We start from the raw sequence: 17,283 nt of genomic DNA on the forward strand, positions 1-17,283 counted from the left end.
CAAGTGATTGCCTTCACTCGCCGGCGCTCCAGCTGCCCTCTCCTGCCTCCCCTGCCATGAATTTCGGGGGAGTACTGAATACATCATATACAGTTTACAGGTTGAATTTGCCGTAGATACGGTTCAACAGGCACCCCTTTCCTTCCCCCATACCTCTAGTTGAAGTTGTTGCTCGCGGCGGTCAACAACGTGATCTTCGTGACCCCGCTGATGTCACTTCCGGGTGCCGTGCAAAGGAAGTGATGTCGGAGGGAGAGCCGACGGGGTTGCCAGAAGCACGTTGTTGACCGTTGTTGAGTCAGTTCAGCGAATGGCCACCAGGATGGTCGCAGGACTCAAGGATCTCCCGTATGAGGAACGGCTGGATAAGTTGCAGCTATACTCACTCAAGGAACGCAGAGAGCGGGGAGCCATGATTGAGACGTTCAAATATGTCACGGGCCGTATCGAGATGGAAGAAGATATCTTTTTTCTTAAAGGACCCACGGCAACAAGAGGGCATCCGTTGAAAATCAGGAGTGGGAAATTTCATGGCGACACCAGGAAATATTTCTTCACCGAAAGGGTGGTTGATTGCTGGAATAATCTTCCACTACAGGTAATTGAGGCCAGCAACGTGCCAGATTTTAAGAAAAGATGGGATTGGCATGTGGGATCTCTTCATGGAGGTAGTTAGGGGGTGGGCCATTAGTGTGGGCAGACTAGATGGGCCGTGGCCCTTTTCTGCCGTCATGTTCTATGTTTCTATGTTGGAGAAGGGAAGGGGGGGGGGAGGGAAGGAATGGGAAGAGGCGGGGGGCGGAGATAAAAGCAGGGGAGGGGCGCAGCCACCCCTGGTGTCTCTCGCCCTTGCTCCGCCACTGAGGATGCCCCACAGTATACGAGACAATAGTGGGTTAAGCGATTTGCCCAAGATCCGAGGGAGCAGAAGTGGGATTTGAACTGGGCTCTCCCAGTTGACAGATCACTGCTCCAACTACTAGGCTATTCTTCCACTCCCTATATAAATACAGATATTTGTATTTTATAATGTTAAGACAGAATACTTTTATGTCACCTATAATCTTTATAATTCCATTTACAAACATAATCAATGTGGTGTAATATTCTATATACTCCAAGAGCCGTGTACAGTAAATATTCCCCTTGCCTCTGAAATGTGCTTGAGCCTTTAAATTGTTAAAACTGTGTTGCCCTTTCAATCTACTTATCTAATGTCATAAAATATACATTCTAAGGCAAATGAAGTCAGCTACTTCAATTTAGCCCCTCAAACTGGTAGTAAACGAGAGGTTAACATTATGCTGCCAAATCCATTATTGAGGAAATTTAGCACCTTGGACAGCTCCGTAAAATCTTTATTGCTTTGCTGACCCGCTCGGCATGTTCCGTCTGTGTGCTCCGCGCCTCTCAGCTCTGACTGAAAGGCAATATATTAGATCCTGGAACACAAACACGCTCCAGGGCGAGTTCACTGCCAGCGTAATGACATGGAGGTGAGAGCAATTTTCTGGTCGCCACTCTCCAAGCACCTTGCAAGGTTCCTTTGTTCCAACTTTCCTGGTGGGGGGGGGGGCCTGGTGGCCTCTCTGTGGTTCTATCCCTCACCTTCTCCTGTCTCTCACTTTGGTTTTGGAACAAAATTAAGAAGTGTCGCCTCTAGTGATTTGCTGACTAGTTGGGGGGGGGGGGGGGGAAAGGACTTGCACTGCATTAAACCAGACATATGAAGATTTTAGGGTACTTTTATTTCCAGTGCACTAATAGTCAAACGTTTAATAATAATGGTATTGCAGTGATGTATACAGGGTGGGGAAAGGTGTAATAAATTTGTGCAAAACAAAAGTTGTAGTGTGCACAGCAATAAAAATGTTCGCATATACGGTAAAACAACGCTTAACGGGCTGTGCTGTATATTATAGAAATGCCTGAACTTAGGGCTCCGTTAACAAAGGCGCGTTAGCGGTTTAATGCGCGCAATAACGCACGCTAAACCGCTTTCTGCGCTAGCTGCTACCGCCTCCCCTTGAGCAGGCGGTAGTTTTTCGGCTAGCGCGGGGGGTTAGCGCGTGATGAAAAGTTGTGCGCGTTTAACCCGCTAACGCGCCTTCGTAACAGGAGCCCTAAGTATAACTGTGCATGGAAAGGCGGAAAACTGTAGCGTCTATATGCAGATAGTGTTTCTGGCCTAAGGGATAAATTCTATATATACAGTGGTGCCTCACACAACGAACTTAATTCGTTCCAGGAGCAAGTTTGTTATGCGAAAAGTTCGTTGTGTGAAACGCGTTTTCCCATAAGAATACATGTAAAACAAAATAATTCGTTCTGCAGCCCTACATTTCCCTCCCTCCACCTCACCTTATATGCAGAGTTTGCCAGCTTTCTTTTTCACCCAGCCGCACGCTTTCAAAAAGCTGTGCACGCGCAGCTGCTGGAGTTGATCAATGTTCTCCTCTCCTGCAACTTCCGGTTTCCGGTTGCGTCAGAGGAGAAGATTGAACAACAGAGCATGCGCGCATGTGCTGCTCTTTGAAAGTGTGTGGCTGGCCGAAAAAGAAAGCCGGAAAACTCGGCATCTAAGGTAAGGTGGAGGGAGATGATGGAACACTGCATTCAGACAGGAGGGTGCTGCTATTCCCGGCTCACATTAGGAAGCAGCGAGAGTAGTTCCGCCCCCCCCCCGGGCCCCTCGGGCGACTTCGTTGTGTGAAACGAAGTTCGTTATAGGGAGCAAGACAAAAAGTTCGTTATGCGCAGCGTTCGCTGTGCGAGGCGTCCGTTATGCGAGGCACCACTGTATATATATACAGTGGAACCTTGGTTTCAGAGTAACGCGGTTTGCGAGTTTTTTGCAAGACGAGCAAAACACTCCAGCAAACCTTAATTCGCTAACCAAGCATGTCCCAATAAACGAGCACCTTCCCCCGCTCAAACGGCATCGCAACCCCCGAACTGGCATCGCACCCTCCCCCCCCCCCAGTGAGCGCCCTCTGCGAGAACCGCATCGCCCCCCCCCATGCTGGAAGCGGCATCTGCCCACCTTCCCTCTCAAACAAGCTCCTTACCCCATCTGTGCTTGCCAGTGCGAGTGACAGAAAGATCCCGCCTCTTGCCGGGGGGGGGGGGGGGAGAAGGAGGAGGTAGGCCAAATCAAAGCGAGTTTCCCTTACTTCCTATGGGGAAACTCGCTTTGCTATACGAGCAACTTGGTTTACGAGCATGCTTCTGGAACGAATTATGCTTGTAAACCAAGGTTCCACTGTATTACCTAAAAATTTGGCGCAGAAAAGGACGTTACTTAGTATGATTCTATAAACCGCCTCCAGAATTGGGTGGTTTATAGAATCACATGTAGCACTTATCCATGTGACTACAGGCGCAGGCTTTGATGCCAATGAAAATCAGGTCTAAATACCTATGTCTAAGTTATGTGCGGATCAGGCATGCCAAAGATGCACTACTCCTGCACGCGGAAGTCTCCCAATTCTGTAAACTTCGCTATGTAGACGCGAGACCGACACCTTAAATGTAGGCCTGCAAAATACTGACCTACATTTCGGGTGTCTGACTGGGACTGTAGACGCGATTCTCCTTTGGACGCCAATGCGTGATTGTCACACGATCGGTGGCTGCTTCTTAGGCAATCAGGCTCCTAGTGTCTTCCTTTAGGCGTGCCTTGTAGAATTACCCTTTACAAGGGCACATAACATTTAGGAATTCCCACAACTTGGCCATATTCTTCCCCTGGCCATGCCCTCTTTTAAGAGCCACGCTCTAGAATTTACATGTACCGCTTTATAGAATACACTTAGAAAGATGAGTGCGTAAATTCTAATTTGTGCCAATAACTGCTTGTTAATTGGCACTTATCTGCCGTAGATTGGTTTATCAAACAACTAACATGTACAGATCAGCAATGCGTATAAATTTTCATGTGCAACTTTGGCGACAGCATATAGAATCTGTGGGTAAGGGCTTGTGCGTGTGAAATGAAGTATGGACAGTTCTCTTTATTTCCTCATGATTCAGTCCCCTTGCTATAAACCTGCAGACAAGTAAGTTTGCTGAAGGGGAGAATTGTCAGTGCCTGCAGCAAACGCAAACAAGCATCTGGATCCAGGACAAGAAGTAATAAAGATGCCCAAAGGAATATAATACCTCCAAATTATATGGCAATCAACTTACTAGCTGTCTCCTTCCAGTCCTAAATATTCAATAGAACACATATCCTGTTGGACTGGATACTAAAGACTCATATCGTTTATGAGTAAGCCTCAGCACCACCACTCCACCGCTGTACTATCTCATGACTGCGGGAAGAATTATGTGGCAATTCATCATTGGCTGCCCATATACGGTTCACTAATCGTTACTCTTTTACCAATTTTAGATTCTTTCTTTATATAAAAAAATATAATTTTCAATTCTTGCTTTGTATGCAAAGGTAATCAATGTCCTTAGCTTATATCAACCAACGCCTGGGAGTCTGACCCGACATGACATGTTTCGCACCGACTAGTGCTGTATCAAGGGTCTCCCGAGGTCGCGCGTGTCATCCGACTCTAGTTTGTATAAAGAGAAAGGCTCTCCCTATGCATCTTTCTCTTTATACAAAGGGTCTCCCGAGGTCGCGCGTGTCATCCGACTCTAGTTTGTATAAAGAGAAAGATGCATAGGGAGAGCCTTTCTCTTTATACAAACTAGAGTCGGATGACACGCGCGACCTCGGGAGACCCTTGATACAGCACTAGTCGGTGCGAAACATGTCATGTCGGGTCAGACTCCCAAGCGTTGGCTGATATAAGCTAAGTACATTGATTACCTTTGCATACAAAGCAAGAATTGAAAATTATATTTTTTATATAAAGAAAGAATCTAAAATTGGTAAAAGAGTAACGATTAGTGAACCGTATATGGGCAGCCAATGATGAACTGCCGCATAATTCTTCCCGCAGTCATGAGATAGTACAGCGGTGGAGTGGTGGTGCTGAGGCTTACTCATAAACGATACGAGTCTTTAGTATCCAGTCCAAAGGAATATAATATGCATCTTACCATTTAATGCGTGGTAATCATCAGCTTGCACTATTGTGGTTAGCGTACGCTAAATCACATAGGCCCAAATTCTGTACACAATATTCTAAATGAGGTCTCACTAGAATCTTATATAGGGCTTCAATACCTCTTTTTTCCTAATGGCCATACTTCTCCCTATGCATCGTAGCTTCTAGCTTTCATTGTCACCTTTTCAACCTGTTTGGCCACCTTAAGGTCATCACATACAACCACAGCCAAGTCCCACTCTTCTGTCATGCACAAAAGTTCTTCACCCCTTGAACTACCATTCCTTTGGGTTTTGGTATCCACAAATGCATGACCTTGCATTTCTTAGCATTAAATTTTAGATGCTAAATTTCAGACCATTCTTCAAGCTTTGCTAGGTCTTTCTTCATGTTATTCACACCGTCCAGGGTGTCTACTCTATTGCAGATCTTGGTATCATCCGCAAAGAGGGCAAATCTTACAGCCCTTCAGCAATATTGCTTATACCAAGGGTAGGGAACTCCGGTCCTCGAGAGCCGTATTCCAGTCGGGTTTTTAGGATTTCCCCAATGAATATGCATGAGATCTATTTGCATGCTTTCAATGCATACTCATTGGGGAAATCCTGAAAACCCGACTGGAAAACGGCTCATAAGGACCTGAGTTCCCTACCCCTGGCTTATACAAATGTTAAAAAGAACAGGCCCAAGAACAGAACCTTGAGGCACACCACTGGTAACATCCCTTTCCTCAGAACAATCTCAAATGGCCAGTACCCTCTGTCGCCTTCCACTCAACCAGTTCCTGACACAGTCCACTTTGAGGACCATCCTGAGGGCACCCAGTGTATTTATTAGACACCCTTGTGGAACACAGTGAAAAGCTTTGCTAAAATCTAAAAATACCACATCTAGCGCACTCCCTCTATCCAATTTTCTGGTCACCCAGTCAAAGAAATAGATCAGATTTGTCTGACAAGACCTACCTCTAGTGAATCCATGTTGCCTCCTATCCTATAATCCACCGGATTCCAGAAACTTTACCATTCTCTGTTTTAAAAATGTTTCCATTAATTTACTTACCACAGAAGTCAGACTTACTGGCCTTTAATTCCCTACTTCTTCCTTACTTCCACTTTTGTTTAGAGGGAACACATCCACCCTTCTCCAGTCCTCCGGTACCACACCTGACTCTAGAGAAGCATTGAAAAGTCTGATCTCTAAGAAAGTTCAGGGTTTGGTAAAAGGGGCCCAGTACCTCTGATAAGTAACACGCTTCCTGCACTGTGATTTAAATTCATTATTACTCAGAAGGTATTTTACTAATTTATTTTATTTATAGCCTGTATTATCTCAAAAACCTATGTCTAAGCAGAATCGTACAGAATTATTAGTTATTTGAAAACAGAATTGTTAATTTGTATCCTCAGGGCTAAATGTCTCTTAATAATATACTGTGTGTAACAAGGGTTGAAACTAAGCTTCTGCATTTCTTCCAAATCTAAAAGAGTTGTAGATGTGTCAGACTTACTTCTAATCTATTCTACAATTTGTGAGTCACTCTATGCCTGATTAGGTTCAAGGCGATGTACAAGTCGAGTGAAGGCAGAAGAAAGAGAGAGGAGAGGAGAATAGTCTTCTAATTGGGTGGTAAAGAGGAGAATTTGTGGTACAATTTACATTGGAAAGAATTAAAATCTCTGAGTCAGAACAAGCTACTGATTGTCAATGGAGTATAAGAACATAAGAAATGCCCCTGTCGGGTCAGACCGGAGGTCCATCGTGCCCGGCAGTCCGCTCACGCGTCGGCTCCTCAGGTCCAGGACCTGATAGTGCTCCTACCCTAAAACTCTCATACGCTTTTAGCTTCTGTCCTGTAGAGTAACCTTCTATCTATACCCTTCAATCCCCTTCGCTTCCAGGAAGTCATCCAGTCCCTTTTTGAAACCCAGTATTGTACTCTGTCCTATTACCTCATTTGGAAGCATGTTCCAGGTGTCCACCACCCTCTGAGTGAAGAAAAACTTCCTTGCGTTCGTTTTGAATCTGTCCCCTCTCAGTTTTTCTGGATGACCTCTTGTTTTTGTTGTCCCCGCTAGTCTGAAGAATCTGCCCCTCTCCGCCTTCTCTATACCTTTCATGATTTTACACGTCTGTATCATGTCTCCACTTTTCCAGGGTAAAGAGCCCCAGTTTGTCTAACCTTTCGGAATATGAAAGGTTCTCCATTCCCCTTATCATCCTAGTTGCTCTCCTCTGGACCCTCTCAAGCATCGCCATGTCTTTCTTAAGGTACGGTGACCAGTATGGCCTCGAAGAAAGACTTGAGGCCTTCACAGCTGTTGCACAACTCCTATTTAAATCCGTGGCAGCCTGAAGCAAGAGTCTGAGTGTTGTCAGAGGTCAGATAGATCTGAGCCAATAGAGTTAGTACAGTATTTCCATGAAAGGACGTTGCAGAGATTTTGCCAGTCAGCAATTGGCCTTTTCTTGTTAGGAGGCTATGGTTTTCCGCAGCAGGTTAAGGAATGGAGGAGCGGCATATGAGTAGCTTAGTGTTTAGAGCTGCTGTCTCAGCACCCTGAGGTTCTGAATTCTGTTCCAGCACTGCTCCTTGTGACCTTGGGTAAGCCACTTAAACCCTCCATTGCTCCATGTACCAAAGTTAGATTAGGAGCCTGCCGGGACAGATAGGGAAAGTGAGCCTGATTACCGTATTTTCACATAGATAACGCGCACCCATGTAAAACGCGCACACGGGTATAGCGCGCAAAAAACACATTTATGTACATAAATTTTTATATACCGCGCACACCCATATACCGCGCATGCTGCCCGACTCTCCTTTCGCCCGCCCCGACTCTCCTCTGGAGACCCTGACTGTTTCTCCTTTCCTCCTTGAAGTCCTGTCCCTACCCTGAAAGCCTGATGCCCCCCCTGACGTCCGATTCACCCCCCCGCAGGACCGCTCGCACCCCCACCCCGAAGGACCGCTCGCACCCCCACCCCGAAGGAGCGCTCGCACTCCCACCCCGAAGGACCGCTCGCACCCCCACCCGAAGAACCGCTCGCACCCCCACAGCCTCACCCCCCTCCCCCATGGAGAAGCTGTCTACCTTGTTTCCGGATGCCAGCGAGCCCAGCTGTTTCCTCTGCCGGCGGTCCCGCCCCTTCTCTGAGCCCTGCTGTGCTGCTTTTTCTTCCGGCGGTCCCGCCCTTTCTCTGACATCAGAGAAAGGGCGGGACCGCCTGAAGAGGAAGCAGCGCAGCACAGGGCTCTGAGAAGGGGCAGGACCGCCGGCAGAGGAAGCAGCTGGGCTGGCATCCGGAAACAAGGTAGACAGCTTCTCCATGGGGGAGGGGGGGAGGCTGTGGGGGTGCGAGCGATCCTTCGGGTGGGGGTGCGAGCGGTCCTTCGGGGTGGGAGTGCGAGCGCTCCTTCCAGGTGATGAATCGGGCGTCGGGGGGGGGAACTATGTAAAAAAATTTTTGTACAACGCGCTCACACGTATAACGCGCAAGGGTATGCGCGGTTTGTAAAAACCACGTATAACACGTGCGTTATATGCGAGAAAATACGGTACTAGTCAAAGTGTTCTAAACCGAAGGTCCATCAAACCCAGTATTCCCCCCAAACTTGGATTTGGATGTCGCGTCGAAAATGCCCCCTACATGTTACTAGGTCCAGTGTTCTGGATTCTGGACTGGATAGATCTATCTTCATAAAACTGTTTTTAATTTGTTGTTTATGTGTAAATAAAGTCAGTGCTTTGTCGTTGCTAATTCAACATTGCTTTTCTAGGGAGCTAGGACTGGAAGTTTTTCCTCTCTTTTGTTGGTTTGTACCTTTTTGGAAGCAGTTAATTGAAACAAGGGATTAACCCCTCCCCCTTTTACTAAGGTGCGCTAAAGAAATTACCGCACGCATGAAATTAGCGTGCGCTACGCAACGCGGTACGCTTCTAGAATAACGCCAGCTCAATGCTAGGGTGCGCGGCAATTTAGCGCCCGTTATTCCGTGCGTTAAGGCCCTAACGCACCTTAGTAAAAGGAGCCCTAAACTTCGATAGCGGTTAGTAGCGCAGAGAGCCGTGCTGAATGCTTCGCGCAGCTCCCGACACTCATAGATTTAATTACATTTTTATACTTTATTTCTCTTCTTTTCTGTTTTTTCTTTACTGTTCTTCTTTCTCTTTCCTATTTTTTATGGCATTCTTTTTTTTTTTTTTTAAATATTTTGTACAATGTGCTGTTGGCAAATCGAAGTGCGGTTAAAACTTTTAATAAATATAAACATTAAAAGGGGAAGCAAATGCAGTCTCGTGGCTGCCCTTTGGGCTCCTTTTACTAAGCTGCGCTAGCGGTTTTAGCACGTGCGTTCGTATTTTCCGCGTAGCGCGGGGGTTAGCCCGCTAGCGCACCTTAGTAAAAGGAGCCCTTTGTGGTCCAAACTTGCGATCTCAACTGCCCCAGGCAATCGATCCCTTAAGAGCGCTTCACGCCATAGGCCTCTTGCGTAGCTCTGTGCTGCAGAAGCCAGAGATATAATAAACATTTAAACATAATAAACTTCGCATGTGGAAAGCTAACTTAAAGCAAGACTCTGTTTGCTGGAACTGCTTGAAAGAGGAAGGAACTCTTGATCATATGTTATTTCATTGTACTCTAGTCCGCTCTTTTTGGACCTACGTCTGGAACACCATACAATCTATTACTAACTGCTCAGAAGAAATCTCTATAGACATTGTAATCCTTCGCTCTCAACACCCATGTTTCACACAATCAAATTGTCCACCTAAACTCATTGATACCATGTTGGTGACTGCTCTCATGCACATTCTAAAAAATTGGAAATCACCCGCGCTATTAGATTATACCTTTTGGTGGAACTCTCTGAGTATGTATCATAGATTTGAATCCTACGCATATGAGAAGAGAGTTACATTCCGAACCTGCATGAACTTGAAATACAACAAATCTCCATGGTCATTCTTAGATTCCTATGTACGCTCATCTTCTTAGACACTCCTGTTATCCTTTTCTTCTCCTCTCTTCTCTCTTTCATTCTCCTTTCCTTTTTCTTTACTGCTCTCTCTCATCTTTATCTTATATATCCCTTACATACATTTTTAATAACTGGAGCCTTTGCTCCTATACAGTTAAACATAGATTTATATATGTATTTTATATACAGAAAGCTTTATTTTGTTTCTATGTACTTTAAATGATTCTTGTATCCTTTAAAATACTTAATAAAAATTATTGAACTTAAAAAAAAAAAAAAAAATAAACATTTATTCCAAGTTCAAAATCCTTCCTATTGTTGAATTTGGGACGTTTTCTGTGTTATAAGCAGTTGGAGCAGTATGACAACTCTTTTGTCTCATATTATGGAGGATTTAAAATTGAACAAATGCTAATAGGCATCTAAAAGCTTGTCATTTCGAGAGTTGTTCTAGGATTTTTGAAGAGGTTATGGTGACAGCGAAATGAATGCAATTATATCTCTATTTTCTGATCAGAACCGGCAGTCGCTGAAAATTGAGCATTGCTGTTTTTTCTAGCCTTGCATGGGAAGAGAAAATGTGTCAAATCATTTTTTTCCAAGTTAAACTTTTTTATAACTTTACGCAAACTATAACAGAGAGCAATGATGGTAAACCTGTCTGTAAGCGATGCGGAAGGATTTAAAAATAAAAGGAGTCTGCCTGCCTGTTCTCGGAATAAACAAGCAAGCTTAGCTCTACGGTGCAATTTCTTGTTTTACCATGGGGTATTCTCCCCCCCCCCCCCCCCACCAAGGAAAATCAAGAATATACTTGTGAGAGATATTTATCTGGTGCCAAACTGAAATGTGCACTATGGTTAATGAGATTCCATTGTTTATTTATTTATTAACATAAGAACATAAGCAGTGCCTCTGTCGGGTCAGACCACAGGTCCATCCTGCCCAGCAGTCCGCTCCCGCGGTGGCCCAAAAACAGGTCAAGACCTGTCTGAATCATCAGAAGGGGCTCCCCTGCCACCTTGGTTTCCCATTTAAGTCCTGCCTTCCTATCGAAGTCCTAGCCCTCCGGTCTACACCTGCACGACCAGGTTGGTTTACTCGTTTCCTGGTTAACTTCCTACACCCGTGTTACATCCCAGCTCCTCCCTCAGTATCCCACGATCCCTCTATCCCTCAGGAATCCGTCCAATCCCTGCTTGAATCCCTGTACCGTACTCTGCCTGATCACTTCCTCCGGTAGCGCATTCCAAGTGTCCACGACCCTTTGGGCGAAAAAAAACTTCCTTGCATTTGTTTTGAACCTGTCTCCCTTCAAAACAAATGCAAGGAAGTTTTTTTTCACCCAAAGGGTGTTCTAGACCATTCTCCCAGGGGAGCTCAGAACGGTTTACATGAATTTATTCAGGTACTCAAGCATTTTTCCCTGTCTGTCCTGGCGGGCTCACAATCTATCTAACGTACCTGGGGCAATGGGGGGATTAAGTGACTTGCCCAAGGTCACAAGGAGCAGCGTGGATTTGAACCCACAACCCCAGGGTGCTGAGGCTGTAGCTTTAACCACTGCGCCACTCTAGAAATCAAAATGTAGCAAAAGTGAGCCAAGTATAGGACAATCAAGCCATTGTGACATCACTGATGAGGTTGGCTCTTATTGGTGGAATGACTCATTATGATGTCACAATACCAGCTCTAGTTATCAGAGGCTGAAGCTTTTCATACTATATATTTATTCTATTTTCTATATTGTTCTCCCAGGGGAGCTCAGAACCGTTTACATGAATTTATTCAGGTACTCAAGCATTTTTCCCTATCTGTCCCATCAGGCTCACAATCTATCTAATGTCCCTGGGGCAATGGGGGGATTAAGTGACTTGCCCAGGGTCACAAGGAGCAGCCTGGGTTTGAACCCACAACCTCAGGGTTCGCTTTAACCACTGTACCACACTCTCCACTTGAATTGAACTATGCAGATAATTTTCAAAGCTGTTTGCATGCTTTCTGAAAATTGCCTTCCTCCAATATGACCAAGGCATTGCCTGTTGTTCTACAAGGCAGGGACCATGGGCTACATTCAGGGATGGCATTCCAGATAAGCATATTGGGCCTGATCACCGACAGGTGCCATGTCCAGAATTGCAACTTTTTTTTTTTTAAACATAGGTGCAGTGGTTAAAGCTACAGCCTCAGCACCATGGGGTTGTGGGTTCAAATCCACACTGCTCCTTGTGACCCTGGGCAAGTCACTTACCCCAGGTCCACTAGATAGATTGTGAACCCACCGGGACAGACAGGGAAAAATGCTTGAGTACCTGAAAAAATTCATGTAAACCGTTCTGAGCTCCTCTGGGAGAACGGAATAGAAAATTGAATAAATAAATAGTGTGAAAAGTTTTAACCTCTGATATCCAGAGGTGGTATTGTGACATCATAATGCCTCATTCCACCAATGCCTAAGAGCCAACCTCCTCAGTGATGTCACAATGACTTGATTGTCCATTACTTGGCTTTAGATAGATTGTGAGCCTACCGGGACAGACAGGGAAAAATGCTTGAGTAGCTGAATAAATTAATGTAAACCGCGGACTAGATGGACCTAGGGTCTGATCCGGTGAAGGCGTTTCTTATGTTCTTAGCTTCCCTGGGAGAATAGTATAGAAAACTGAATGAATAAAAAACTCAGGTATTCAATAACTTCACAGTTAATTTCTGGGAGCGGCCCTGACCTAGTCGTGCCATGTCCATGGCCACGCCCCCTTTGGAGTTGCTTGCATGATATTGATTAGGGTGTAGGGCAGATCTGTATGTAACTCCTAATTACTGTCAATTAAGTGCTTGTTAACTCCAGTAATTGATTTGTAGCGCCAAATGTACTAATTAGTTTACACCGATCTGCACAGATCTAAGATCCGCACCCAAATTTGGGCAACCTACGCAGTTTAGGACCCATTCGTTAAAATCATGTGGTGAATGGTCTCAGAATTTTGCTCCACGCTAAAGATATGAGTGTTTCAGCAATAGCACATGTTTTCCTGCATATGATATGATTAAGCACATATGCCTAACGAAGAAAAACCTCTACAGACTCCAGCGGATCCAAAATGCCGCGGCCAAGCTTATCTTTGCAAAAACTAAATTCGATCACGTCTCACCACTCCTTTCCAAGCTTCACTGGCTTCCGATAATTTCCAGAATCCACTTCAAATGCATCTGCCTAACTTCCACTGTCCTGGAATTCCCCGAATCTTAGTACCACCAGACCTACCCAAAAATCAAAACTATCCTTCCCCTCATTAAAAGGCATTTCCCACCCAGGAAAACTGGGGACTTCCCTCCTCTTCAGATTCACCGAGCTCTGGAATAACCTTACCTCCCCTCTTCGGAACCTGAGTGCTCTCCAACCCTTCCGCAAACATCTTAAAACCTGGCTTTTCTCAAAAACTTAATCACTCCCTCCTCATCTGACATCCCAGCTCTTTAACATTCCTCTTTCCTCCGATCTTCATCTAACCCCTTTCCTTGTAGTTCCTTTCTCTTCACAATCCCTGTAAACCGTGCCGAGCTCTATGACCATGGAGATGGCGCAGTATACAAACCTAAGATTTAGTTTAGTTTAGTGAATGGCGCAAAGGGAGATGGGAGATGGGAGTCCCAAGAAAACAAAAAGACTGTGATATCGATGTTCTTGGTGCAAATGTGAATTTAAGTTCTCATAAAATACACTTTCCTCCACATGGAGAAACAATGTCAAAACCGCTTATTGGATATTTGTTTTGATTGTAAATCTTTATTCGTTTTTAAAACTTTCAACAAGTGTAACATAAGATACAATCCTTTTATACTTTAACCTCACTTAATATACCATCAAATTCAAACACACATCAAATATCCCCCTCCCTTATACCCAACAATTGTTCTCAGGCATAATAAATCAGAAAATATCCCCCCCCCCATACGGGACGTGTATGAACAAAGGGAAAAAGGACAGATTCTTCAGGCTGAAGGGGACAACAGGTACGAGGGGGCACTCGGAGAAACTGAAGGGAGATAGGTTCAAAACGAATGCAAGGAAGTTTTTTTTCACCCAGAGGGTCGTGGACACTTGGAATGCGCTACCGGAGGAAGTGATCAGGCAGAGTACGGTACAGGGATTCAAACAGAGACTGGATGGATTCCTGAGGGATAAAGGGATCGTGGGATACTGAGAAAGCTAACCAGAAAATAAATGTAGAAACCCAACCAGGTCATGCAGGTGCAAGACCGGAGGGCTAGGACGTTGATGGGAAGATAGGACTCAATTAGGAAACCGAGGTGGCATGGGGGCCCCTTCTGGTGATTTAGACAGGTCGTGACCTGGGCCGCCGTGGGAGCGGACTGCTGGGCAGGATGGACCTATGGTCTGACCCGGCGGAGGCACTGCTTATGTTCTTATGTAATATTCATTCTGTACATTATTTTGTTAATGGCTCCCAAACATCTCTACATTTCTTAAAATGCCCCTGCTGTATGGCTATTACCCGTTCCATTTTAAAGATCTGGCATAACAAATTCCACCCAAAATTATAATTCAGTCGATCCCAATTTTTCCAGTTTTTCATAATTTGCTGTATGGCAACCTCTGTCATGATGAGCAAAAGTTTATTTTATTAGAAGAGATTTGACTCTTGGCTCTCTTGGAAGTACCAAATAACACAGTGTCATATGATAATGCCAACGGATTTTCCAGTAGATTATTCCAGTGGATTTTCCAGGACATAATGCCAGTGGATTTCCCCAAAAAAACCTACACTATTGCTACTTCCTGCGGAAGAGCTTGCATCCTACAAATATCCAATACACGCTAATAATTGGTTTATCAGGACATGGCTCTGTTCTGAAAGCTGGTGGTTAAAAACCATGGTTGGTAAGAAACAGAGCAAAGAAACCCACACGCTTTGCCCTTCTCTGTATTATTTAGCTCAGGGGAATAAACTTATTTTTCTTTCTGACAGGAGGTAATATTAAAGAGGGCAGCTGATTTGGTGGAAGCATTGTACGGGATGCCGCATAATAACCAGGTAAGTGCTGCATTCATTTGGAGAAGTGCATTGTAAAAGTTGACCGTTAAGACTTGAAGAGCCTATTACATGGCAGGTCATGTGTCTAAGCAAAATATTTCTGTAGAGTAGCTTTAATAAGCACAACGATGCATAACGAAGAAAGTGAGGACACATAATAACTAATTATGTAAAGACAGACTGCAGTTACCTACGGTTTGCTCCACTGTTCATGTCTCTGGGCTGCTTTCAAATGCATCACACTAGCTGTTTCTTCCAAAGAGACTACTAATTAGTTTTTGCAGGCTTTTAAAAGGGCTGGACTTAAGATTACGGCGCTCATAGGCAGAAGACTGGGGGAGGGGAAGGGGGGGGAGAGGGAAGTAGTCCTATACAGTTTGGAGAGTTTTTGGATTCCTTCAGAATTTAGCACTCTAGGCCAGCGTCTCGCAAGCTATCCAAAGCCGCGGCACGCTAAACAGCGGGCTGCGGCTGGAGGGCACCCAGAAGTGTGTGGACGTCAAAGCGATAACATCACACGCATGTGTGATGTCATCATGCCGATATCTGTGCATGTGCGAAGGCCCTGTTGATAGGCCCTGAGCCACTAGTGGGAGGGGGGGTGCTCAAGGTTTCAGGTTTATTTAAAAATTTGATATACCGCCTTATCAAAATTCAAAGCACATTTGAGGTCATTCATTATCCAGTATTTAGAATGATCAGCATTTCACAATACAGGTCTGCACGGGAACGGGGACCGTGGGAATTCCACGGGTCCCGCGGGGGTCCCTCCTAACCCACGGGACTCCCATGGGGATGGAAGGCTTTGGAAGCAGGGTTCATCCATATAATATAATGGACACGTCAGCCTTAGTAAAAGAGGGGGTTTATAAGTTAATTACCTGAACAGAAAACAAAAAAAGGGTTCCACCAAAGAGATTCCACAAGGAAAACAGCAGCGCAAACACAAAAGAAACTGTGGAATTCATGATCCTGTCAGAAGTAATTGCTGCTTTTTATGGGGACGGGCGGAGATGGAGGTAATTCCTTGCGGGGACGGGTGGGGACGGAGAGGATCCTGACGGGGACGGGTGGGGATGGAGAGGATCCTGACGGGGACGGGTGGGGACAGAGAGGATCCTGATGGGGACGGGTGGGGACGGAGAGGATCCTGATGGGGACGGGTGGGGACGGAGAGGATCCTGGCAGGGATGGGTGGGGACGAAGAGGATCCTGGCAGGGTTGGGTGGGGACAGAGAGGATCCTTGCGGGGATGGGTGGGGATGGAGAGGATCCTGATGGGGATGGGTGGGGACGGAGAGGATCCTGATGGGGACGGGTGGGGACGGAGAGGATCCTGGCAGGGACGGGTGGGGACGAAGAGGATCCTGGCGGGGTTGGGTGGGGACAGAGAGGATCCTGGCAGGGATGGGTGGGGACGGAGAGGATCCTGACAGGGACGGGTGGGGACGGAGAGGATCCTGGCAGGGTTGGGTGGGGACGGAGAGGATCCTGGCGGAGACGGGTGGGGATGGAGAGGATCCTTGTTGGGGACGGGCGGGGATGGAGAGGATCCTTGTTGGGGACGGGCGGGGATGGGTGGGATTTCTGTCCCCACGCAACTCTCTATTTCACAATTGCTCTTTTTTGTGTGCACTTGAAGGAAATAATTCTGAAGAGAGCAGCGGATATCGCCGAAGCATTGTACAGTGTGCCCCGCAATCACAACCAGCTTCCGGCCCTTGCTAACACATCCGTGCACGCGGGTATGATGGGAGTCAATTCTTTTAGCGGTCAGCTGGCTGTCAATGTCTCTGAGTCCTCTCAAGTCACCAATCAGGGTAAGCGTAGGGTTCGATTCTTTTTTTATTTTGGAATTTGAAAAAAATGTGTTTTCTGTGGGAAAAAAAAAAAAAGAAAATGTACCTATTCCCTCCTTTTGCCAAGCCAAGCTCGGCAGCACAGCTTGGTAAAAGGGGGTAGGGGGAGGGAATTGATTTTTGGAACAAGACAGGTAGGTGAAGGATGTGACTTTTGCTTTGCTGTGCCCCTTAAGGGATTCTGTTGCTTTGGCAAAATCGCAAAAGACACTTATCAGAACAAGAAAATGTACAAAGCAAAGAAATTTCTGTGGGAATAACCTGATATAGCAAGATAGTTTTATTATGGAAAAAGACCATACACAAATAATTGCTGT

At 45.7% G+C, this 17,283-nt stretch overlaps 1 protein-coding gene across 6 annotated transcripts in view; it reads left to right on the forward strand.

The window, feature by feature from the left end:
* EBF1 (EBF transcription factor 1) overlaps window positions 1-17,283 on the forward strand; it is a 591,182-nt gene that overhangs the window by 546,327 nt on the left and 27,572 nt on the right. For all 6 annotated transcript variants that reach the window (XM_033927092.1, XM_033927095.1, XM_033927093.1 and 3 more), the window contains exons 12-13: window positions 15,042-15,107; window positions 16,750-16,927. In XM_033927092.1, the coding sequence (XP_033782983.1) occupies window positions 15,042-15,107; window positions 16,750-16,927 (244 nt within the window). The remainder of the gene's footprint in view (window positions 1-15,041; window positions 15,108-16,749; window positions 16,928-17,283) is intronic.

Source organism: Geotrypetes seraphini, chromosome 18 (genome assembly GCF_902459505.1).
Source record: "Geotrypetes seraphini chromosome 18, aGeoSer1.1, whole genome shotgun sequence".
Taxonomy (NCBI): Eukaryota; Metazoa; Chordata; class Amphibia; order Gymnophiona; family Dermophiidae; genus Geotrypetes; species Geotrypetes seraphini.